Below are 23879 nucleotides of genomic sequence, written 5' to 3' on the forward strand. Positions count from 1 at the left end.
AAAAGACTGCCTATAACTAATTTTTTTTTTTAGGTGAAAACCCCTTGGCCGATGACCAGAGTAACCACGACATTAACTCCGTTGCTGGCGTTCTGAAGCTCTATTTCCGCGGGCTGGAAAACCCCCTCTTTCCTAAGGAAAGATTTAATGATCTGATTTCTTGTATCAGTAAGTGGACTTTACTTTTTAGTCTTTTCCCACCAGAACTGTTTCACTACCCAGTTTCCTGGAAAAGGCAGTGGCCCCTCTCCACGTGTCCTCCCACCCGCACCACTACCCCATTACCACCAGATTTCTCAGACCATTTGTTTTCTTTCTGGATTCAGCGTGAGTCATCCTCCCAGCTGTGGCCTCACCCTGAGCTGAGTGGGCTTTGCTCCTGAACTTGCTCAGGCTCCATGGAGCCCACGAGCTGCCCACTTAGTGGCTGGAATAAGGGGAAAGGCAGGTGCCAACCAGCTAAGGGAGAGGAGGAAGTTATAAGCATGGAAATATAATTTCTTTTTGGCTTTCGGTTCTTTGTTTTTTCCACCAATCTTAGGAGTGGGATAATTTATCCATCTTGAATGTTACTTCAAGAAATAAGGTAAACTGAGCCCTGGCTGGTCGCTCAGTGATTAGAGCAGGGGTGGGCAAACTTTTTGACTCGAAGGCCACAATGGGTTCTTAAACTGGACCGGAGTGCCGGAACAAAAGCATGGATGGAGTGTTTGTGTGAACTAATATAAATTCAAAGTAAACATCATTACATAAAAGGGTATGGTCTTTTTTTAGTTTTATTCATTTCAAACAGGCCAGATCCAGCCCGCGGGCCGTAGCTTGCCCATGGCTGGATTAGAGCATCGGCCCGAGCACTGAAGGGGACATACCTGGGTTGTGGGGGGTTCATTCCCCAGCCCCTGTTGGGCCAATCAATGTCTCCCTCCCCCTCTCCCTTTTCCCCTTCTTCCCTTCCAGTCTATCTAAAAGCAATGGAAAGATATCCTCTGATGAGGACTACAATTTTTATGTTTTATTTTTAAAAGAAGATAAACTGAGATAAATGATCATTATTACAGTGCCGGAACACCAGGTGGCAATTATCTGCCAGTGGGGCCCCAGCTCGTAGGCTGAGTTGCATTGGGACGGTGGATGATACATTATGAAACCAATAATCACCAGCAGAGTGAAGCATTGCTGTTTTCTTCAGCGGGAGCTTTAGACACGACAGTAGGGAAGGTGAAAATGATGTCAGGAATCAGGTATTAACTACATTTGAGTTCCATACATCTAAAAACGCAGTACCCCGCATAAGTCCGTTTTCCCCATCAAGGTCTAGGGCTGACTTAAATCACATAGTGAGGGCTTCGGTACGTATCCAGCTTTACTCTAAGAAGGAAACCTCCTACCTCAGCTTTCTGGCTTCACACCTGAATCAACTCAAAAAATATTTCTACTCAGCCCCCTGCCCCGTTCTTACCGCCATATTCTCCCTGAAGCTGCTGTTACAGTCTCTCACTTCTCGGTTTTGCCCTCTCCCTACATCATTCTATGTTTCATATTGCAGCTAGATTTAAAAAGACAAATTGGGTGATATCGCTGCCCCCACTTCCTATTTAAAAACCTGTTTTAATATCTCCCACCTAAAAATAAACTCCTTAGTATGGGCAGTTCATAGAATAAAATTCTTTCTCTATCTGATCTCCTTCTACTTTTGGGCTTTCATCTCCTGCCACGCTGCCCTGTTTGCTTTGTTTTTCCACAATAGCAAACTGCAAGCACACGGGGCCATTCCCCACCTTGACGCCTTTGCCCGTGCTGCTTCGTCTGCTGTCCCTGAAAGCCGTCCGCATCTGCTATAAAGGCTGGGCTGACTTGGCTCTCCTGTCAGACACCATTCTCCCCAAAGCAGAACTGGCGACTTTCTCCTCTGTCAGTGTTCCCCTGTGTACCTATATCTAACCCCACTGCCTCCCTCTAGTAGAGAGAGAGTTCAGGGAAAGGTTAAGCATGTAGGCTCTGGACTCAAAGGGGCTAGGACCAAATGTTAGGTCAGTGATGGCGAACCTATGACACTCGTGTCAGGGGTGACACGCGAACTCATTTTTTTGGTTGATTTTTCTTTGTTAAATGGCATTTAAATATATAAAATAAACATCAAAAATATAAGTCTTTGTTTTACTATGGTTGCAAATATCAAAAAAATTTCTATATGTGACACGGCACCAGAGTTAAGTTAGGGTTTTTCAAAATGCTGACACGCCGAGCTCAAAAGGTTCGCCATCACTGTGTTAGGTCCTTATTGCTCACCCAAGCTATGTGACTTTAGACAGGTTTCTTAATCTCTCTGCACTTCAGTTTCTTAGCTATAAAATAGGGAGAATATTAGGTCATATCTCATTGGGTTGTGAGAATTAAATGAGTTAATATGTGTAAAGTGCCAAGAACAGTGCCTGGCAGTTTGTTCAATGAAACGCCTATAGTTAAGCTCCAGAGGCCTGTGAGGTTTTGATGGATTATTCCGTTTTGTAGTTTTCAACACTTGGCATAGTTATATTCCAGGCACATAGTAAGTGCATAATTCATAATTGTTAAGTTGAACTTAAATGAAGAGTCAAAATTCCACCAACATTCTTTTGTTGGCATCCATACCTGCAGTCCTGGCTCGCGTTGGGTATGAATTCCCCAGTCATAATTACCTTCACCCCCACCCCCTGCGGTCTGATGTCTTCTGTGGTGTTCAGAAGTGTGTCTGTGCGTCCATTCCAAGGCCCTTGCACAGTCTGAGTCATCTCCGTGGGCCTCTGACCCAGCTGGAAAGAACTGAGAAGGAGGTGTCATACTTCTGGAATTCTCCTTTGGCCATGTCCAAAGATTTCCCTCACATCCCAGCCAGAAAGCTTAAATCTGGAAAAATAATAAGCACTCTACGAATGCTTAGAGGTTTTCTAGGCACATACATCATATCAACATCTATACACGTACCAGTTGGTAGAGCAATAGCGACATTGCCGGTTACTATTATACAATTATTTCTTGCTTCCATTGGATGAGAAGAAATATTATTTAATTGTGGTTATTAAAAGCTGCAGCCGTTGAGTCAGAATTATCTAGGTTCAAGTACTAGCTTTACCACTTAACAGCTTTGTAACCTTGGACAGAGATTAAGACTTAATCTCGTTAAATATCCGTTTCTTTATTTATTTCATAGAGTCTTATGAAGAATACATGAAACAATTCATAGAAAGTTAGAAAGTGTTTAGCATCCTGTCTGGTACATAGTAAGCCTCAATAAGTATTGCTAGCTGTTATTCTTACAGCTGTTACAATGGCTGCTACGATAAACTGGGTTACCCACTTACTAGTTTGTCTTTTAAAACGTTGGTTGGTTTTTGGGGTTTTTTTAACATAATTACTAAATGCATTTGGAAATGACGTTAGTATAACAAAAGTTGTGTTGGTCCCACCATGATTTTGCCCAGCACATTAAATGTTTTGTAACAAAGACAAGTTTTCCACAATTAAAGAGTTAAGCTTAGCAAACTATGAAGACTGAGGGAAAAATGGGTAATCTCCAGCAATATCTTCCTTTCCTGCAAGCGGTGCCTTATATGAAATGCTACAAGTGCAAGCGAAGGCGCTGCAAAGACAGTTAACCCGTGTGCATTAAAACAATGGAGGGAATTAATGAAAATCAATGGATTAATAATCCTTGGGTTAAATTTCATGAAAATAGTCTCCATTGGAAACCAAAACCCTCCAGGACCTTCACCTCAAAGAAGCAGAAGCCCTAGAGTTCAAGGTCGATAAGGATGCGAGATACGCACACCAGTAGAGATTTCACTGTGCTAGCAATTTAAGTAGTATTGTTAATGTTTTGGATAGTGCTCTAGTTACAAACTTTCTCGCAGGCGTTAACAGTCTTTTACTCGTAAGTTCTGTTATTTTTAGTATACACTTTTGCAGAATAGGATGTTTTCAAGAATATGGGAGGGCACTACATATAACAACCCCTTTTCTTCCAACATGTAGTCTCTTGAAAAGAAGGGATTTCTAACTATTATTGATTTATTTGTAGTTAAGCATTTTTTCTTACCAGTGTGACCATGATGCATCCGTAGTTTTCCTAGATTTTCAATAAAACCTTCGAGAATGGTATAATACAACTATCTTTATAGCCTCTCATTGATGTTACGTACTTTTGACAATCTGAACCATTGATTAATTGCCTAAAATGTGCAAAACTTTCTAAGGAGTCAAAGACTTGATTTTTGCATTCACAAGGCTGAAAATCTAGTAGGGAAGATAAGATATTTACAAATAGATGCAACTAAGTTGGTATGTGATAGAAGCACAAAGATTTAGGAATTGTAGGGGAGAGCGGGCACTCATGGAGGTCAGTGGTTGTTCATGCCATGTTCTCCTGGCATTGCTGTAATTGGGTTTGACTTTCCCTAATAAAGTAATTGATGTGACAGTTATTTTGTATAAAAAAAAATCTATCCTGTGCATCTTTTCTAAGAGTTACATAAACCTCTAGAACACCTCCTACTTTTTTTTTTAATTGCTTTCCTGAAGACCTGGTGAACTCAAATCCAATGTAAATTGAAGTGACAAACTTGGTAGTATCTCAGTTTCTCACCCAAAAGTTGATTTTTTTTTTAAACCGTCTACTTTGTGAATGGTTTTGGGAATGCTCCAGATTATGCCCACACAGTCTGGGCAGCTTCTAGAATGTGTGTTGTGGCTCTGAGATGTTCCAGGGAAGTCCAAGTGCCTGGCTTTAGAAGAGCCATTCATGGCCTCTGCTGGCTGCCTCAGGCTGCGAGCCCAGAGGGAACATTTGCATTCCATTTGACATTATGTATTATTATTTAGGTGCCTGCTCTGGACATGGGGAAACATTTTTAGGGAGTAATTGTTTAACTTTCACAAAACCAACATGTCGTCATTGTAGAATATTTGAAAAACACACAAAAGCACAAAGAAGAAAGCACTGCCGACCCTGATGCTACCACCCGAGAGAATCATCCGTGTGTGTGCTCTCTGTTGCATTTCCTTCAGCTCTCTTTCTGTTCCTGTGCACATCCAACTTTTTTAAGAGCCAAAGTAGAACTATAGTGTCCATTGTGTTCAGGATCTATCTTTTCTTTGACTTTTTTATTATACAGAATTTCAAATGTCTACAAAAGGATACAGAACAACTTAATGAGCCCAGTATAAATGGTCACCTAGATTTAACAACTTTCATTTAGGTAAAACTATCCCACCTCTACCCCTTCCATCATCCCGCTGACATTATATCACTTCACCTGTATGTATCTCTGGAATACGAAGATTCTTTTCTCATTTTTATATGTACAACATAGCCACAATGCCATTATTATACCTAAAAAATAACAACAATTCATTGAAATTATCAAATAGCCAGTCAGGACTTTTAAAAAACAATTGTTTATTGTGCTATTAATATGTGATCACTGTAGATATATTAGAAAATAAACTAGAAAAACAAATCACCTGAATCCCTCTACACAAAGATAACTACATTTATTTTTTAGTGGCTTTCCAGATTTTTTTCTGTACATATATCTATATACTTTTAAAAGCAGCTTCTCAAGATATAATTCTCATATCATATAATTCATCCATTAAGGTGTATAATACAATAGTTTTTAGCATATTCACAGATTATGCACCCATCGCTACAATCCATTTTAGAACATTTTCATGACTCCAAAAAGAAACCCCAATTAGAAAACACTTCCCATTTACTCCTAACCACCACAACTCTCAGAAGTAGGCAACTACTTTCTATCTATAAATTGACCTATCCTGGCCATTTCCTGGAAATGGAGTTATACAATATGTGGTCTTTTATGACTGGCTTCATTCACACCATAATGTCTTAAGGTTCCTCCATGTTGTGGCATGTATAATACTCTATTTTATTACCAAATAATATTCCATTATATGGGTTTATCACAACCACATACCTTTAATAAAAGTTGTGTCATATCCAGTGGCCGCTAATGGATGTGAGATTTCTTTTTGAAGGTTCTAAAATTGATTGAGGTAATGATTAATCAACTGTGAATATACTAAAAACCATTGAATTGTATACTTTAAATGTATGAACTATACAATATACAAATTATATCTCAAGAAATCTGTCATTAAAATTTTTATCATACTGCCTAGCTGGCATGGCTCAGTGGTTGAGCGTCGACCCATGAACCAGGAGGTCACGGTTCAGTTCCTAGTCAGGGTACATGCCCGGATTACAGGCTCGATCCCCAGTAGGGGGTGTGCAGGAGGTAGCTGGTCAACGATTCTCTCTCATCATTGATGTTTCTATTTCCTTTCCCTTCCTCTCTCTCTAAAATCAATAAAAACATATTTTTAAAAAATTTATCATACTATATTTGCTCTTTGTAAACCACTTTTAAATTTAATGATATCATTAACATAGTCTCATATCTGTAAATATGTTTTAAAATATAAATTTTAGTGGCCATGGCGTGGTTTTTATTTAATTTAACAAATCCCTTAGTTTTAGAAATTTAGATTGTTTCCAGTGTTTTTGCAATTATACAAAGCACTATGATGAGCCCTTTAGTGCACAAATCAGTTTGCTCATTTCTAATTGTTCTGTGAAAACTTTTGAATTCTTTTCCTGGTCCTCTAGTGTATGTCTTTGTTTCTAAAAATTCTTCCAGCTTTATTGCGAACATGGTTGTTTTCTCTCTGAACTCTGAATGTGTTTGATGCCTTATAATAATTTTCTTGTACCCCCCAAAATATTTTCTAGGCTTAGTATCTGAACTGAATAGGTAAAGCTGCCTAGGTAAGACTCAGTTTCTTCATACGAACCTTCATATGATAATTCAGCAGAAGGAGAAACATTCTGTATCTATTTCTACAGTGTTTCTATTTAACTAAGAAAGAACACCGTGGCTTAATTCACAGAAGTTCATCTGTTAATACTTAATTAGAGAGAAGTCGCTAGCATTTCCTTTCCTACCTGGAAGAGCGGCTGGTAACTCATCGCTAGGCCAAGATCCATCCAGATGTACTAGACTATCTCTCTGGGTTTTGTTTTTTTTTTTACTTTCCCTGTTATTCACACACATCGCTGTTATGCACACACAACTGATGAATTCCTAGACATTATTAGGACCTAACAGTAAACCTAAGTGCCCTGGGACTGTTCAGTTCACCTTGAATACTGCTTTACGGGCTAGGGAGCTCAGAAATAGTTGCGTGCTGGCTCTTAAATAAACCATTCTAAATGTGGCCATCTGTTTCCTTTTTTGTCTTTATACTTAAAGATTAATTTGCATCTCGTGATTTAGTCTTTGTTTTCTGACAAACCAATACTTTTGCAAATAGTGCCACAGAAGACCTGGTGTTTCAAATAACACTAGTGTGACCTTTTTGCCATTTTCTGAAGTAACCTGTGCTTTGTAGGGAATGTTTCACACAAATTTACATGGAGCTGTCAAAGCCCCAGGCTGGGAAGTTGGGATTTCGACATAGGAGCCTTGCCATGCTAGAAAAAAGAGTATAAATTAGCCTACGGAGCGTGGAGCCTGTGACCAAGATTGGAAGAATGCCACTTTTACCTAATTACATAAGATCTGAATTGTGGAAACAAAGCCCAGCATAAAAGAAATCCAAGTGAAATGCTGGTTTTCCTCACTGACACCTTTTGTAGGGAACGAAAGACCCATCTCTTCACGCAGCTTAAAATTATGGAAGACTGAATTGCCACACTCACAGCCAGCGACGAATGCACATTAATCAGAGTGTCCTTACAACCATAAATTTTGACCCAGCAACTGGACTCAGGAGAGTAAATGAGTCATTTGTACGGAGTGAGGCTGCTGTGGGATGCACGCTGCAAGCCTGTTCAGCAAGCAGTCAGGTGATGTCTGAGTCCCGCTCGCAGCCAGAGGTCCGAGGCCTCTGGGACAGGCAGATTTGCTACTACTCCAGCAATGCCAGCAATTCTGCTGTGTCTTGCTTTATGTTTACTGTAGCTGCAGAGAATGTATGCCTGACTCCGTTTCATCTAGTCTTTTTGGTGTCACTTTTTTTTCATTCCTGTGGCTTTTCTCTCCTGAAACCTTTCATTTGCATCTCACAGCACCCCCTCCTGATCTCTCCGTGTGTGTGTGTGTGTGTGTGTGTGTGTGTGTGAAAATATACATAACAAAAATTTACTGTTTTAACCATTGTTAAGTGTACAGTTTAGGGTCATTAAACCATTCATCTCCAGAACTTTTTCATTTTCCTAGACTGAAATATTGTACCCAGTAAGCAATAACTACCCATTCCTCCCTTCCCCTAATCTCTGCCAAGCACCATTCTGCTTTCTGTCTCTATGAATTTAACTATTCTAGATACCTCATATAAGTCAAATCATACAATATTTCTCTTTATTTCTGGATTATTGCACTTAGCATAATGTCTTCAAGGTTTTATCCAATTTATAGTGTGTATCAGAATTCCATTTCTTTTTTAAGGCTAAATAATATTTTATTGAGTGTCTATACCATTTGTCCATGAATGAACATATAGGTTATTTCCACCTCTTGGCTATTATGACTAACTAGAGGCCCAGTGCACAACATCCCCCTTGGGGGATGTCCGACTGACAGCCACAGTGGGACATCCTCAGCGCTGCCACGGAGGTGGGCCACTGTACTCACCAGCTGTCAGCCCTGCTTGTGGCTGAATGGCACTCTTCCTGTGGGAGCACACTGACCACCAGGGGGCAACTCCTGCATTGAGTGTCTGTCCCCTGGTGGTCAGTGTGCATCATAGCAACCACTTGTTCCACCATTTGGTCAATTTGCATATTACCCTTTTATTATATAGGATGCTGCTATGGAATTGGTATGTAAATATATTTTGCCTTAATTCTTTTTTAAAATATTTTTTATTGATTTCAGAGAGGAAGGGTGAGGGAGAGAAAGATAGAAACACCCATGATGAGAGAGAATCATTGATCGGCTGCCTCCTGCATGCTCCCCACTGGGGATTGAGCCCACAACCAAGGCATGTGCCCTTGACCAGAATCAAACCTGAGACCCCTCAGTCCACAGGCCAATGCACTATCTACTGAGTCAAACCTGCTATGGCACCCTAAGTATTTTTAAATAAAATTTGTAACTGTCTTTATGGGGTATGGGAACTAAGTTTAGAACTGAGAGATAGAAACCAAAGGATCTTGAATTATCATTCAGCCCCTTGGAAGTAGTACCTGTGTCTTCTTCTATCCTGGCAATTACTTGCACCCTATGGGATTTGACAAAGATTAAAGATCAATAACATATTAAGAGTGGTTCCTTTTGCATTTTTTTTCCTTTACCTGAAAGACCACAAAGCTAGCTTTCAGCTGCTAAAACCATCTCTCTCACTGATACTGACTATAACCATACACTAAGGATTAGCTTGGAGAAGCAGTAGACTTAACTCTTTTAATATATATATATATTGATTTCAGAGAGGAAGGGAGGGAGAGATAGAAGCATGATGAGAGAGAATCATTGATTGGCTGCCTCCAGCACCACCCTCCTCCCCCGCATTGGGGATCGAGCCCACAACCCAGGCCTGTGCCTGACCGGAATGAAACCATGACCTCCTAGTTCATAGGTCGATGCCCAACCACTGAGCCATGCTGGCCAGGCTAGACTTAACTCTTGAAACACCCCCAGGTCCTCAGTAAACAACAGCAGAAGTTTTTTGTTGTTATTTTGTTTTTATTATGACCCTTATATGGCTCTCTATGTGGCTAGAAACGAGCAGAGGGTATTGCCAATCGGGACCATTAATGGGACAATTCATCTTTATATTATTTACATAAATATGTTACACTTTGTGAGTGTTTGGTTTTGAATCATGAATGTAAAATCATTTCTGCACGCACCATTTTTAATAACCAAGGGAATAAATGCTAGTAAATTTCAATGTTTACTTTCAAGAATGGGTCATCGTATTTATATATAATTTCACCTTTCAGTGATTTTGCTTGTTTGTTGAGATAGACTTTCTAGATACAGGGGTGCTAAATTGTCTTCGTATCTTTAACTGAGAAGAGCAACAGCAGTAATTTTTTTAATCAGTTATTTCAGGTAATAACCTTTTAACCATTTAATTTTGGATATGAAACAACAATCTAGCTATACCTAAATATATGGCATTTATAGATGCAAAATTATCCCCCATTAAACTCTCAGTGAGTTGCAAATTACTTCATCTGTAGGTATTTTATCTCCTCTCAGTACAATATGGGTTTACCAAGTGGCCCATGAAGTCGTCATGGAAGACAAACAGATTACTCTGGGACATGTTATGATCCTACGGGGACACTGGAATTGTTGCTAACTTAATTACTGAGTTTTTGTGGCCTCAGTAAATTTATGTACCTGTTTAATAACTTTTTTTAAAAAGCCTCTTATTCCCTCTTTTCTGGAAAATAAAGTTAAGATCATTGTCTGGGAAGTATATTAAACAAAATATTTAAATTTAATAGATGTGCCCCTAACCTAACCTGTTCATAAGTGTTATTTTTTTTCCTCCATTTTGAAATACTTTGCAAATGAAAAGGTAGGATGTAAGGCATTTATTTCAATATTACTGAAATCACACTATTATTAATTATAGATTTATGTTGAAAATTTTAAAGTGTTATAAGAATGTTAGTTGGATGAGTGTGTTTTACTTACTTCTGGTTAGAGTTTCTGAACTCCCATTTTCTAAAAGTAGACAGCGACAGTTCCAGCTATGGCATACTCAAAGATGGGAATGAGAGTGCTTTGTCCCAGGGATCCAGATAAACTATTTATTGTTTTTGCGAACTCCTCCCTGGTTAAATTAGAATATCCCTTCTCACCTTTTCAGCCGTGCAGAGAGGAAGATAGAATGCCTGGGTAACCTGGTGGTTTGATAAGTGGAAAGTAGCTGGCTCAGCACTCGAGGTTCCAGGGACCTGCGCTTGGCACGAGTGATTAGGCAGTGCTTCTCAGCCCTGGCTGCAGAAGGACTCTTGGGCATCAGCATTTTTAAAAATCCCCCCAGGTGATTCCACGTTAAGGTTCAGAACCACTGGTTTTAGAGAAATTAGAATAGGAAATTGCATTAGGAGAGTATTAAATGGTCTAAGTTAGAAATAATAAAGTTTTCAACTAAGAAATTTTTAGTGAGATAATCAGGGGGTAGAAATAACAAGACTTATGTCCCACATAAGTAAGAAGAATGAAGCAAAGATACCATCTTCATAAGAGTGATGGTCCTAACCTTGAGGCTGGGTGAGGTTACCATTGAAGAGAACCAAGTAGAGATCCTTGAGGGATAACCACATCTGTGGATGGAAAGGGTTAAAAACCTGGCAAGGGGAGGGGGAGAATCAATTCTCTGTCCTGTCAGGAGCTAAAGCCTGGCTTTTCAAGTGGACTGCATGAATATCTCAAGATCAATTAGGAATAAATGCAGTAATATGAAATTATAGTAAACTTTAAAAATATTTTTGAAATAATCTTTGAAATATTTTTCTCAAATATATACTTACTGGGTACCTTCAAAGCATCTTTATAAAGATACTTTGAAATCCAAGAAAGACAACCAGACTTACGAAACATAAAACAAGTTCTATCCCAGCTCCATGCCTCCAGCCAGCTGATGTTGGGTAAGCCATGTACCCAGTTCTCATTTTCCTAATCCATTAAGTGGGGATGGGAGTACATGCCATGCCCACTCCACAGCATTGTTTTCCACATTAAATTAGATAACGAATGTGAAAATATGGTTTAAAATGTGACCCATTATGCAGATAATGGAATATAACAATAACCTTTTTGCTGCTGATCATAAGCACTTTAGTATTGAGAAGCTTTGGACAATTTGTATTCCTAGAAAGAGATAAACTGATACTAGGAAATCCCAGGTACCCATCACTTCAGATATTTCACCATCTTACAGGGAAGGCAGGATAAGGAAATGAAAAGCTCTAAACACCGGGGTGTAAATTCTGTGAGTGCAGCAATCCTGTCACTAGTGTACTCCTAATGTCTAACTCGGTGCTTGAAACCTAGCAGGCTCTCCTAAAATATTTTGTTTAAAAAATGTATGAAATAATATAATACAAGGTAAAAGTCATATAAATAAAATATTGTGGTAGTTTTAGGGGAAGGAATTGCCTGAATCATAGTAATTTACAGACAAATAAATATATGAGGGATTCATGAATAATGGGGTGAAGGAGACTGTGCCCCAAAGCTACTTTAGTTAACATGGAGCAAAAAGGAATTGAAACCATATCAGGTGCAAAATCTAGAAATAGCAGCAAGTGAAAAATGATTTCTTAAATCTAGAAGTCTCCTAGTTGCCCAAGGCCAAGACCGTGAAACACAGGGGAAACAGTTATGGGTCGGAGTAGAAGCTTTCAGAAATGGGGTTACCCTCAGGGTGGTCGCTCATTCACTGTATTGGTTATGACTACACCTCACCCAGGGCCAAGGGACTGCTTCTGTTCAGAGGTGAAGTGTGTTCTGCTTTCAGTGTGGCGAGTGAACGGATCCTGACCGTGTCCTCTTCTTTCTGCAGGAGTAGATAATCTCTATGAGAGGGCGCTTCACATCCGCAAACTCCTCCTGACCTTGCCCCGGTCGGTCCTCATAGTGATGCGGTACCTCTTTGCCTTCCTCAATCAGTAAGTACCCTAGTGCCCTGCCAGAATGCCCATCTTAATTCTATTGGCACAGCTCTGAATGCTGCCTTTGTTTCTGGATTCTGTAAAATGTACATTGGGTTTCATTTATCAGCAGTCAAAAGTGATTGAGGATAGACTGAAGGTCCATTTTTCCTCAGCAGGTCAAGGTCGTTGTATGATAGATGAAAGATGCAGAAACTATGGTCATAAATGCAAAAATATACAAATAGCACTAAAAAGAACACTGTTCAGTGATGTCATGAATGTTTTTGTCAAAATGGTATAAACCACCTGCTCATTGCAGAAAATTTCAATGATTTTTTTTTAATGTGGTAGTCAGGGAAGGAGTGGAATTATAGATGAGTCTTACACACAGATCCAAAAAGGAATTTCTGCAAATTCAATATAATTAGACCTTGTCAAGCAAAAGATATTTCTAAAACCTCTTTTTAAAAATGTAATAGAAGTCTTAAAAATCACTGCATTATTTTTAAAGAGGATTTTACTCTTTTAATTTAAGCAGCTTGATTTTTAGTGTGTTACTTCCTGCTACCTGGGCTCCATTATAAGAAGATCTTCCCCAAGTAGTATGGAAGAATCCTCTTGTTATTCAATGTTTCAGTTGGGCAATTAGAAACAAAGAAATCCGGGGGGTTGGGGGGGTGACTTGGGGAATTGCCTTCTCATTCTGGCACGGGTTCTCCCTTCTTAAAATTGGGAAATTTCCTCTTCTCTGTTTCACTGGAGGTTTTAAGTTCTCACAAGCCATGAGGGTTTTTTACAACCCTGTTGACTATTTCTGAAATCATACCCATTCAGGTTGAGCCTAGAAACCAAGTATCACACAATAGGGAAATGCTGATTAGGGAACCATACAGAATGGAACTAAAACAGCCACCAGTGACAATAGGAACCCATTTGTACAGGAGTCACCACTAGAAATAAGCAGTATCTAGAGGGATGGGTATAGACCAGCCATGGGCAAACTACGGCCCGCGGCCGTTTGAAATGAATAAAACTATTGAAAAAAAAGACTGTACCCTTTTATGTAATGATGTTTACTTTGAATTTATATTAGTTCACACAAACACTCCATCCACGCTTTTGTTCCGGCCCTCCGGTCCAGTTTAAGAATCCATTGTGGCCCTCGAGTCAAAAAAAGTTTGCCCACCCCTGGTATAGACTATGTTTAGGTTAAATAGATGCCATAAATTTTTACCTTTAAATAGGCCTACTCAGTCTATCACACCTGAAACTAATATTATATTGTGTGTAAACTGTAACTGAAAATTTTTAAAAACGTTTTTAATATTAGACCTAGTCGCCAGGCAGTTGTAAATCTGGAGCCTTGGGTTTTCGCCTTTAAATGCATGTGCTCCAGTGAATACGGAGTGTTCTGCATTCTGGCTAATCCTTTCCATGCGGTCCTGACCAAATTCTTCTGATGCACCTGAACCAATAAACCACAACAGACTAGGAAAGTAGGCTGTGAATCAAGGAAGTTCTCAAAACCTGAATCTGACTCACGTATCTCAACAGAATGGCGCATATGCCCTGAGTCAGGCAGCTGGCGTTGCTTGCAGCGTTTCTGTCCCTGCACCCGCCTTCCTGCAGAGACAAGGCCGAGCCTCTCGGGTGGGATTCTTGAAAAGAGAATTTTGAAAAGAGAAGCTACCTATTCTTTTTAAATTGTAAAATCAAAACATGGAAAAATAACATTTTTATGTCAGGTTTTTGCTTTTCACGCCAGCACTGAATTAAAGACCCAGGACGATTCACTGTGGCCCTCCCCACCGAGCTTCAGTGCGTCTTTGGAAAATTAGATGATTCTTACTCTGACTCTCACTTCTCCTTCCGGCATCCATTTTCAAGACGACCTGTAACATGACCATGGCTGTTATTGTGAACTTTCTTTTTTTAAGATTGGATGTTGGAGAAATGGCAGAAGGGAAAGACATATGTTAGCTGTGGAAATTATGCTTTTGTGTTTCCTACTTTCTAGGCTATCTTATTTCCAAAAGAGGGTAAAGTATCATGTCATGTGGTTTCTCAGTTTCTTTGTGCCTGTCACCATCTCACAAAGGTAGTTGAGTATCTTCTTTCTCCTTCCATTTGTCATCTGTTCACCTGGATTTTACATTTCCTTTCAATATCGACATTTTATACACTGAGAGATAGCATCTCTAGGCTCTCCCTGGAACAGTCAGTACCTTGCTCATGTGGTAGAGGCGCAGCAATAAAGAGCTGGCTTATTTGGGGTCATCTGTGGAAAAATAGCTTACAGATATCCGTTGGATGAAATTTAGAAATTAATGCTAGACAACCAGAAGCCTCCCCAGAGTTTGTAGTTTCCCAGCTTTAAGTGGAATGAGAGAATTGAGGATTCTTTTCCCCTTTTCTTCATCCGGCGTTGGTAGTCCTACCCAAGAGCAAATGATAGGGGTGGCGTTGTTTGCTTTCTTTCAGTGGTTACAGAGAAGTAGGTGCTTTGTTTTCCTCAGGGCTTTCCTCAAGATTTATAGGAGAAAACTGAAAGCTGAGATGTTTTTGAGTAGTGGGAGGACAATTTAAGAAATATCCATAAAGCTTTATGGAGATTGCTACTGTCCTTCCCAGATTTACGTGAGCAGCATTTACAGCCTGACCACAGTGTTTGCAAATGGAACTCACTTATTTGATTCCAGTTTCCATTGGAGGAGACTTCCTTGTGGCTTTGAAAAATGCCACTTAACTAAGGGGACTTCTATTCCCCTTTCAGTTTCTATCTAGCTGAAGGGTTGTAAGTCACTCTACTTTCTTTAGCGTTTGCTGAGCCAACTTAAATTAGGATGGAATATCATTTTCATCTAATAATAAAAACCAAAGAAAATATTTTAGATTCCTATTTTCAGATTATGGAATATCTTATTAAACACTCATCTTCTCCCCCCGCCTTCCCCTTGTTCTTTTATAATTCCTTCCTTGCTTCCTTTCAAAGTCTTTCACAATACAGTGATGAGAACATGATGGACCCTTATAACCTGGCCATTTGCTTTGGCCCAACATTGATGCCCGTCCCAGAAATACAGGATCAAGTGTCCTGCCAGGCCCATGTGAATGAAATTGTCAAAACCATCATCATCCACCATGAGACTATTTTCCCGGATGCTAAAGAGCTGGACGGCCCTGTTTATGAGAAATGTATGGCTGGAGACGACTACTGGTAAGTTAAAAAATGTTGCGTCCTTCTTCCTCTGGAAAAATTATAGAAGACTAGGAATCAACTTTTTAAGAAAAAGAATTGACCATAAGTTGCCAGTGCTTCCAACTAACAAAAAAGAAGCAGCAGTAGGAATACTTGAGATAAATTAGAATGCTAAGACCCATGGCAACCCTGGCTTCTTATTATAGAATGTCATCCCTTTTCCCCAAGGATGACATCTTTTCAGATATATCCACCCTATCATGGCTTTTGTGGAGAATAATGGTTTTGATATTATATATAACTATATTAATTTTTACTAGTACATCAAGATGGAATCTGATTGCATTGACAGATTTTATTTTCATTCTGAAATAGTTTTAATTTTATATAAAGTGGTTTCAAAATTCTCATTTTTAAAAGGAGCTTTATCAACCAAATGTTTTTTTCATTCTTACTTATTTTTTTAATATATTTTTATTGACTTTAGAGAGAGGGGAAGGAAGGGGGAGAGAGAGAAACATTGATGTGAGAGCGAAACATCAATCAGTTGCCTCCCGTACACACCCGACCAGGGGCCAGACCCGCAACCTGGTCATGTGCCCTGACCAAGAATCAAACCAGCAACCTTTTGGTGCGCAGGATGACATCCAACCAACTGAGGCACACTGGCCAGGGCCATTCTTACTTATTTTTATTTTTATTCTTATGAATATTATCCTAACTAGTTGTGGTAGTGGTTATTTTGAGCAAATTGTTTACATTAATATATTGTTGGGATAACAATTTTTTCATTTTACTTGTTTTTACTTGAGTTTATTGGGGTGACATTGGTTATTAAAAATTTATAGGTTTCACCCTAACCGGTTTGGCTCAGTGGATAGAGCGTTGGCCTGCGGATTCAAGGGTCCCAGGTTCAATTCTGGTCAAGGGCATGAACCTTGGTTGCGGGCACATCCCCAGTAGGGTGTGTGCAGGAGGCAGCTGATCGATGTTTCTCTCTCGTCGATGTTTCTCTCTATCACTCTCCCTTCCTCTCTGTAAAAAATCAATAAAATATATTTTTAAAAAATCTATAGGTTTCAAGCTTACAATTCTATCATGCATTATCTGTATATTGTATTGTGTATTTACCACCCGAAGTCAAATCTCCTTTCATCACCATTTAATCCTCCCTATACACTCTTCTACCTTCCCCTACCCCTCCTTCCCTTTGGTAATACCCATGCTGTTGGGATAACAGTGTTTTAATATGGCAGAATAGATACCTTTCAGTGAAGCAGTAAAAATGAGGGAGATATAGTCAATTGAATAATACCAATGGTAGAACACCCTAAATGGTTTATGTTCACAATTTGATATATGAGCCCCAGCTTCTAGGAGATGGTATATGATCAATGAAAGTAGCTTGATTCCTTGAGCAGCCCCTACAGCTCCTCAGGGCATATGATCTCTCTTACTCCTCACAGTCACTCTACCAAGTAAGTTAAGAGAGAGTAACTGGAGACAACCCACTGGAGGCAGGTCTGCCTGATTACAAACCCACATGAGTCCTCCCCCTCAACAGCTGCCTCCCAGCCTCACTCGGAAACTGCCCTGCACAGCTCACATGCAGGAATGGCCAGAAATAGACATGTTTGAACCTTCATTCTCGACTCTCCTCAAGACTCTTTGTTTCCCTCTGCCTTCCCAGGGATTGAGTAGAAATAGAATAAGTAGCCGAAAGATCTTAAGTAACTAAAGGTACACTTATTTTTTACTTAAACCACAATGTGATCTCAAACCACAGTGTGGTCATATGCCTTAAGAAAACTGAGAGTTGATTCTTTCCAGAAGTACTGCTTTCTAAATTAACCGCAAAGGATGACACCTGCCAGTTCTATAGTATATCCAGCAATTTTACACATGACAGTCAACTCAAAAATATTTACTTTACCCTGCACTTAACTATGTGCAAGGTACTGACTGAGCTTGGCGCTGAGAAGATGAATGGATAAGCATGTGGATGTCTGATCAGGATTATTGGATGCTCTGTACTTTTTGTGGTTGCTACCTTTTTACAGAGTAAATTCCCATAATAAAGAGTCTTGCAGCAATAACATGTGCTTATGTCCTTCTCCCGTACATAGTGTTCTCTATGGGTATTGCTCATTCTAAACAGAAAGTCAATAATACAGCAGTTACCCTTGTTACCCAACACCAGCAATATCAATGGGCTTTTGCAGCAAAGTCAGGTTTGTATCTGTGTCCAGTGCTTATTTCATTTATCAGCATGCATTTGAGAAGAGGTGGTGGTAGTGTTAAAGGGTGAGTTTGTTTGTTTGTTTAATTGATTTCAGAGAGGAAGGGAGTGGGAGAGACAAAAATAGAAATATCAATGATGAGAGAGAATCATTGATCGGCTGCCTCCCACACACCCCACACTGGGGATCGAGCCAGCAACCTGGGCATGTGCCCTGACCAGGAATTGAACCACGACCTCCTGGTTCATAGGTTGACTCTCAACCATTGAGCCACGCCAGCCGAGCAAGGGTGAGTTTTTGAAAGGATAAAATCATAACTCTCACACAGACATACAATGAACATCTGTGAAGAAAAGATGGAAAAAATACTACAATTAATTCAAAGCAGAAATCAAAGAGCCATTTATTAATATGTGGTAAGGAATGTTGAAATGAATTTGCAAAAAACAGGTGCATTCACAGGGCACATATTCCACAAGAACTCGACAAATTTTCACTTCTGTGGATAAGAGTTAGTTGTAGGGCTGCAAGTTCCCTACAAGTTAGCTTTGTCTTTACAGAGTTGTAAAACAACCTTTGTGTCCCAGCAAAGGGACGCACACTGCCCAGGGGCCAGATCGTCCCTGGAGGCTCCAGCATTCCACTGAGCGGCTGTCCAGTAACTCTGGCCATTCCAAGCCTTATATGCTTCCTTACAGTAGCAATTGCTCATTTTTGAAATTCTTTCCACTTTGGCTTCACATGAATTTCTATTTCCGCTCCGCAGCGACAGCCCCTACAGCGAGCACGGTACGTTGGAGGAAGTGGATCAGGATGCTGGTACTGAGACCCACACCAGTGAGGACGGTATGCTATAAAACTAGTCTATTATCCTTTCTAAGAACTGCTCATATTAAGAATTCAGGAGAAACAAAAGAATATTTATAAAATAGGTGTAGAGTATGAAGAATAACGTTACAGTGAACATGCATGGAACCACCAAGTTTAAGAAAAAAGGCATCATTACCTTTGTGCTCCCCTAATCCCATTGCTCTCCTCACCCCCAAGGGTAACCTCTATATGTCTGTGTGTTTAAATGGATTGTTGTGTCATTTTCTATTTTATGGAACTTCCTATAAATGGAATCATACTGTACATTTTTCCCATTATTTTTTTCTACTCAGTAATATGTTCCAGAGATTCATCCACATTGTTGCATATAGTTATAGCCATTGAAGTGACTACTGTATAATATTTCATTGTACTTATATATGTTGTTATTGATGAGTACATGGGGTGTTATCTTTTTTGCCATTAAAAATAGTGCTGCGATGAATAGTTTGAGTGTGCATCCCACTGCAAATGTACAGGAGTTTCTCTAGGATGTACACATCTAGGAATATTAGTAAGCTTGTGAAAATGGTTGTAATGGCGCACACTTCCCCCAGCAGTGTATCAGCCTTTCAGTTGTGTGCATATTCATCAACTCTTGATTTTATCAAGTATTGTCATCTTTGCCCATATTATCTGTGGGGCGCGGTTACAGTGTTTTGGCCAGGTTCAAGCCTCGGACTAATGAAAGGACAGGGTCCTCTCATTGACACGTGCAAGTCCCAGCTGGAGGGCAGGGCCCTCCCAGCACAATTATAGCCAACAACTGTGGTTGTAAGCTTGAACCTATGGTCCAAACACGTAGCCCCATGTGTCTTGTGATAGAGTTCGGGTGCATGTCGTTGAGTAGGGTTGAAGCTCACGAGAATGCTGTAAACAATGTGATCACGCCCCTACTTTGCCTCATGCATCTGCTATAAAATAAAGACACGGCTTGTGGGCGCTGGCGTTGTCTCCTCATCAGGGAGCAGCATCCCACCGAGACCCAGCTTTCATTCTCTTCTCAGTCTTTCCTTAATCCTTTCACCCGCCCCTCCCCGCCCCCCACTCGGGATCACCCTTGGTCGTGCTGGCGTGGCACAGTTGTCAGTTAAAAAAAAACATGGTTAATACATTTCTCTGGTTTGCTAATGATGTTTCTACATTCTGTCAATAGAAAATTGGGGGTATAGGGAGGCCAGCAGATGAGGAGATGATTGCCATTGAAGATACGTTGTTTCTCACAGCTCCCATGAGGAAAGAGCACAGCACCCTTGGGTGGCCACAGCATCAAGTGCCAGGGTCTATCATGAGGCAGGAGAGGGAGCAACTGGGCAGGAGCCTTTGTTTCGGTTTCCACTAGAACCGGAGAGGCTAGATAAGCAGGTTGGAACAATTTCCGCAGGCTCGGGGCATAGACTGCTATCTCTCCTTGTACCTGGCCCTGAGGTGATTAGGGCAGGGCGGGTGGCCCAGAGTGTGAGAATCCTAGAGAGGAGCTGGTTGGGGTGGGCTGTGGATGGGGTGGATTGTGTTGGGAAGGCACACTCCAGGTGTAGGAATCGGCTGACCTGGGAAGGACAGTCCCTCCAGGGCCAACAAGGCCCAGATGTCTGAATACAGAAAATTTAAAAAAAAACATGGTTAATACAGATATACTCATTTTTATATGTTTAGATTTCTTTTTGTGTGAAATTCCTATCAAATCTTTTGCGCAAAAAGACCCGTTTGTCCACTATTAGTTTCCCTGGGCTTTTAAATTTTATTTAACTTGGTTTAGCTTTGGTATTTTCCTTATTTTTGAGAGTTCCTATCTTCTGCTCTGTAGCTTGTCTTTTATGTGCTTATTATATCTTTTGCTAAAGAGAGGGTCTCAATTTTAAAGGAGTTAGAGGTTCTTTTCACTTTGTGTCTCCTTTAGGAATATCCTTCTGCACCTGAGGTAATGAAGAGAACTCTCCTATATTCTCTTTTAAATCTTTTCAGGTTTTGTTTTTCACAAAAGCTTAAATTAACCAGGCAGGGGAAATGCCCTCAGGACAGACTCTGACTCACATTTTCTAGTGTTCTGTTTACTTCACTGGATTCCCACTTTCATTTAGTTTTTGGTCTCTAGTATTCCTTAGTATTATGATGGCTCCAATGCCATCTCAAAGGTTTTTTTGTGTGTTTTTTTATCCAACATTCGTTTTTAAATATATTTTTGTTGATTGCAGAGAGGAAGGGAGAGGGAGAGAGATAGAAACATCAATGATGAGAGAGAATCATAGATCAGTTGCCTCCTGCGCACCCCCTTACTGGCAACCAAGCCCGCACCCCAGGCATGTACCCTGACCTGGAATTGAACCAGTGGCCTCCTAGTTCATAGGTGGATGCTCAACCATGGAGCCACTCAGGCCAGGCTCAATACAACATTTTTTAGTTGACTTCAACAAGAGGGTAATCAGGATGTCTAGTGTGTCTACCCTCTGCTATAAAAGGAAAGTTTCTTTGTGTTTTTAAAAGTAGGATGAGTTGACATTTTCAGTGCTTAAGTTAGAAGATATTCTTTCAAGTGAGAGCTGTGACGTTGCTTTTGAAAGCCTCGGAGCCCTACCTCTGCTACCATTTATTCTTTTGTCTTGAGTTTCTTTGTTGCTCTATATGATTCATTCCTTTTGCATTGATATTGATGACTCCTCTAAGTGTTTCCTTGCTCTCCCCTGTGGCAGGCAGGAGAAGACAAAGCCTCAGCCATTTCTCTTTCAAACATCACCCTCTCCACCGTGCCATCTGTCTGTTGTTCTTACCTCTTGACTGTAAAAGAAAAGCTTTGCTGAGGGCTCTGCATCTTAGATAACATTTTGATCATGTTCTTCTGATTTTGTTAAAGAAAAGCATTGCTTACAAAGGTCAAACATCCTTACCCACAGCCAGCCCCTAAAGTCCTGTAGCTAAATTAGAGTATTGATTATCTTTTTGATTGCTCAGATATTTCTTTTCTTTTCTTTGTCATGGTATCACTAGAGAGCATAGCGTTTGTTTCCAAAAAGAGAGGCTGTCACAGAACAAAACTGCCGTCTGCAAGGGCAGTGGGTAACAGATCCAGGAAGAAAGGTGGCAGAAACAGCAAGGCCCCGGTGAGAAGGTGTGACGCACTAGCATTTCCTGTAAAATTAGAAGAAACGTAAATACTTGACTGAATTTTCTTTCTCTTTGCTCACAATTATAACAATCATGCATAAAAATGAAGCTATCGTATTATTATTGTTGTTATTGATAGGAGCAGCATTCTGCAGCCTCTGCCCAACCTTAAAGGGCCATGTTACTCTCTCTGTGAAAGGCATGTGGTGTGGTGCCATGCCCTGAGACTGATTTGCTCTGCAATGACTAGACTAAGATGTGTATAAATAGCTTATGATTGACACTTGACTGTGAAATGACTCTCGTGGGAGCAGAAAGAGCCAAAATAATGAAATTCCTCAGAATTACTAGTTGATTAGCAGGGTTGCCAATAAATTGTACTTCTGATTTGTCTGGTTATTCTTTCATAACCTCTCCACATTTGAACTAAATAAGCAAAAACCGATGATCCTGTTGCTAGTTGTTTCAAAAAAAAATAAAGAGATTGTGAGCACAGAGGTTATGATTATGAAATTATAAAAAAAATGTGTATATATCTATTAAATAGTCTTAAATTGCCTTTGGCCAGTGTTGACAGTGTATGATTGGGTGGCATTCAAGAACATGAATGGTTCTCTCTTCATTTCCCATTGACAAGTACATGGATTGTACGCCGTGATATGAGCTAGTATATTTCCTTCTTTTCCTAATAAAACAAAATTTTCACACATAGGGTGTTCACATAGAAATTTATAAATTACCTGTCATGAAGTTCTTTTTAATAAGTTGGCATGTCTTCATTCTTCCATGGATATGTTTATTTGTATCCCTACACCATGGACATGTTTATTTCTGTCCCCCAGGGAGAACTGAGGTAAAAAAAAAATTTGATATCTGTCATCTCAGATCAACCAGCATTTTTTTCTGTATCTGCAAATTTAGAACAAACTAGAAAGCACAGTCTTTGAATATAAAGTTATATTCCTCCTCTATGAAGCAGACTGGTAGATATTTAATAAAGCTGTTATTGATATTGTTTTGATAAAGAAAATATAATTTTAGGATGGAATATCAGAGAGTTAACATATGATCTAAAGTTATCAGTTGTTAAAGGGTTAAACTGTTGTTTTTCAATTATTTTTACATCTACTCTGCTGAGAAGTGTACTACATGCAGACTATAATGCAGAATGAAATATTATTCTTAAACATTATTTACTAGCAAAAAGATGTAGCACTTAATTGTCTTTATTTTAAACTAGAAGTCCAATGCACAAAATTCATGCATGGGTAGGCAATCAGGGCCTATTGGGGTCTTCCTTGCCCGGCTGCCAGCTGCCTGCCAGGGCCTTTTGTCATTCGGCGCCACCCCCTGGTGGTCAGCACACATCATAGTGAGCGATGGAACTCCCAAAGGGACATTTTGCATATTAGCCTTTTATATATATAGATAGACTAGAGGCCCGGGGCACAAAAATTTGTGCACTTGGGGGGGAGGGGGGCTCTCAGCCTGGCCTGCACCCTCTCACAGTGTGGGAGCCCTTGGGGGATGTCTGACTGTCAGCTTTGAGCATCTACTCCTTGGTGGTCAGTGCGTGTCACAGTGACTGATCATTCTGCCATTTGGTCAATTTGCATATTAGCCTTTTATTATATAGGATAGCTGTCATCCTTTCCACCTGCCAAAGCAACAATGAGAATTTTTATTTATTTATTTATTTGCCACTAGAAAGTATGTATGAGGAGCTACTCTTTTGGAACAATCATAAAGGGTTGAATAATTGAATAACAGGGTTGTATCGGAGCAGTAT

At 40.0% G+C, this 23879-nt stretch overlaps 1 protein-coding gene across 2 annotated transcripts in view; it reads left to right on the top strand.

Annotated features, from left to right (window-relative positions):
- Nucleotides 1-23879, top strand: part of SRGAP1 (SLIT-ROBO Rho GTPase activating protein 1) — a 275029-nt gene that overhangs the window by 237784 nt on the left and 13366 nt on the right. For both annotated transcript variants that reach the window (XM_006769612.2, XM_006769613.2), the window contains exons 15-18: nucleotides 34-168; nucleotides 12589-12694; nucleotides 15672-15896; nucleotides 18885-18964. In XM_006769612.2, coding sequence (XP_006769675.1) covers nucleotides 34-168; nucleotides 12589-12694; nucleotides 15672-15896; nucleotides 18885-18964 — 546 coding nt within the window. The remainder of the gene's footprint in view (nucleotides 1-33; nucleotides 169-12588; nucleotides 12695-15671; nucleotides 15897-18884; nucleotides 18965-23879) is intronic.

Source organism: Myotis davidii, unplaced genomic scaffold (genome assembly GCF_000327345.1).
Source record: "Myotis davidii unplaced genomic scaffold, ASM32734v1 scaffold523, whole genome shotgun sequence".
Taxonomy (NCBI): Eukaryota; Metazoa; Chordata; class Mammalia; order Chiroptera; family Vespertilionidae; genus Myotis; species Myotis davidii.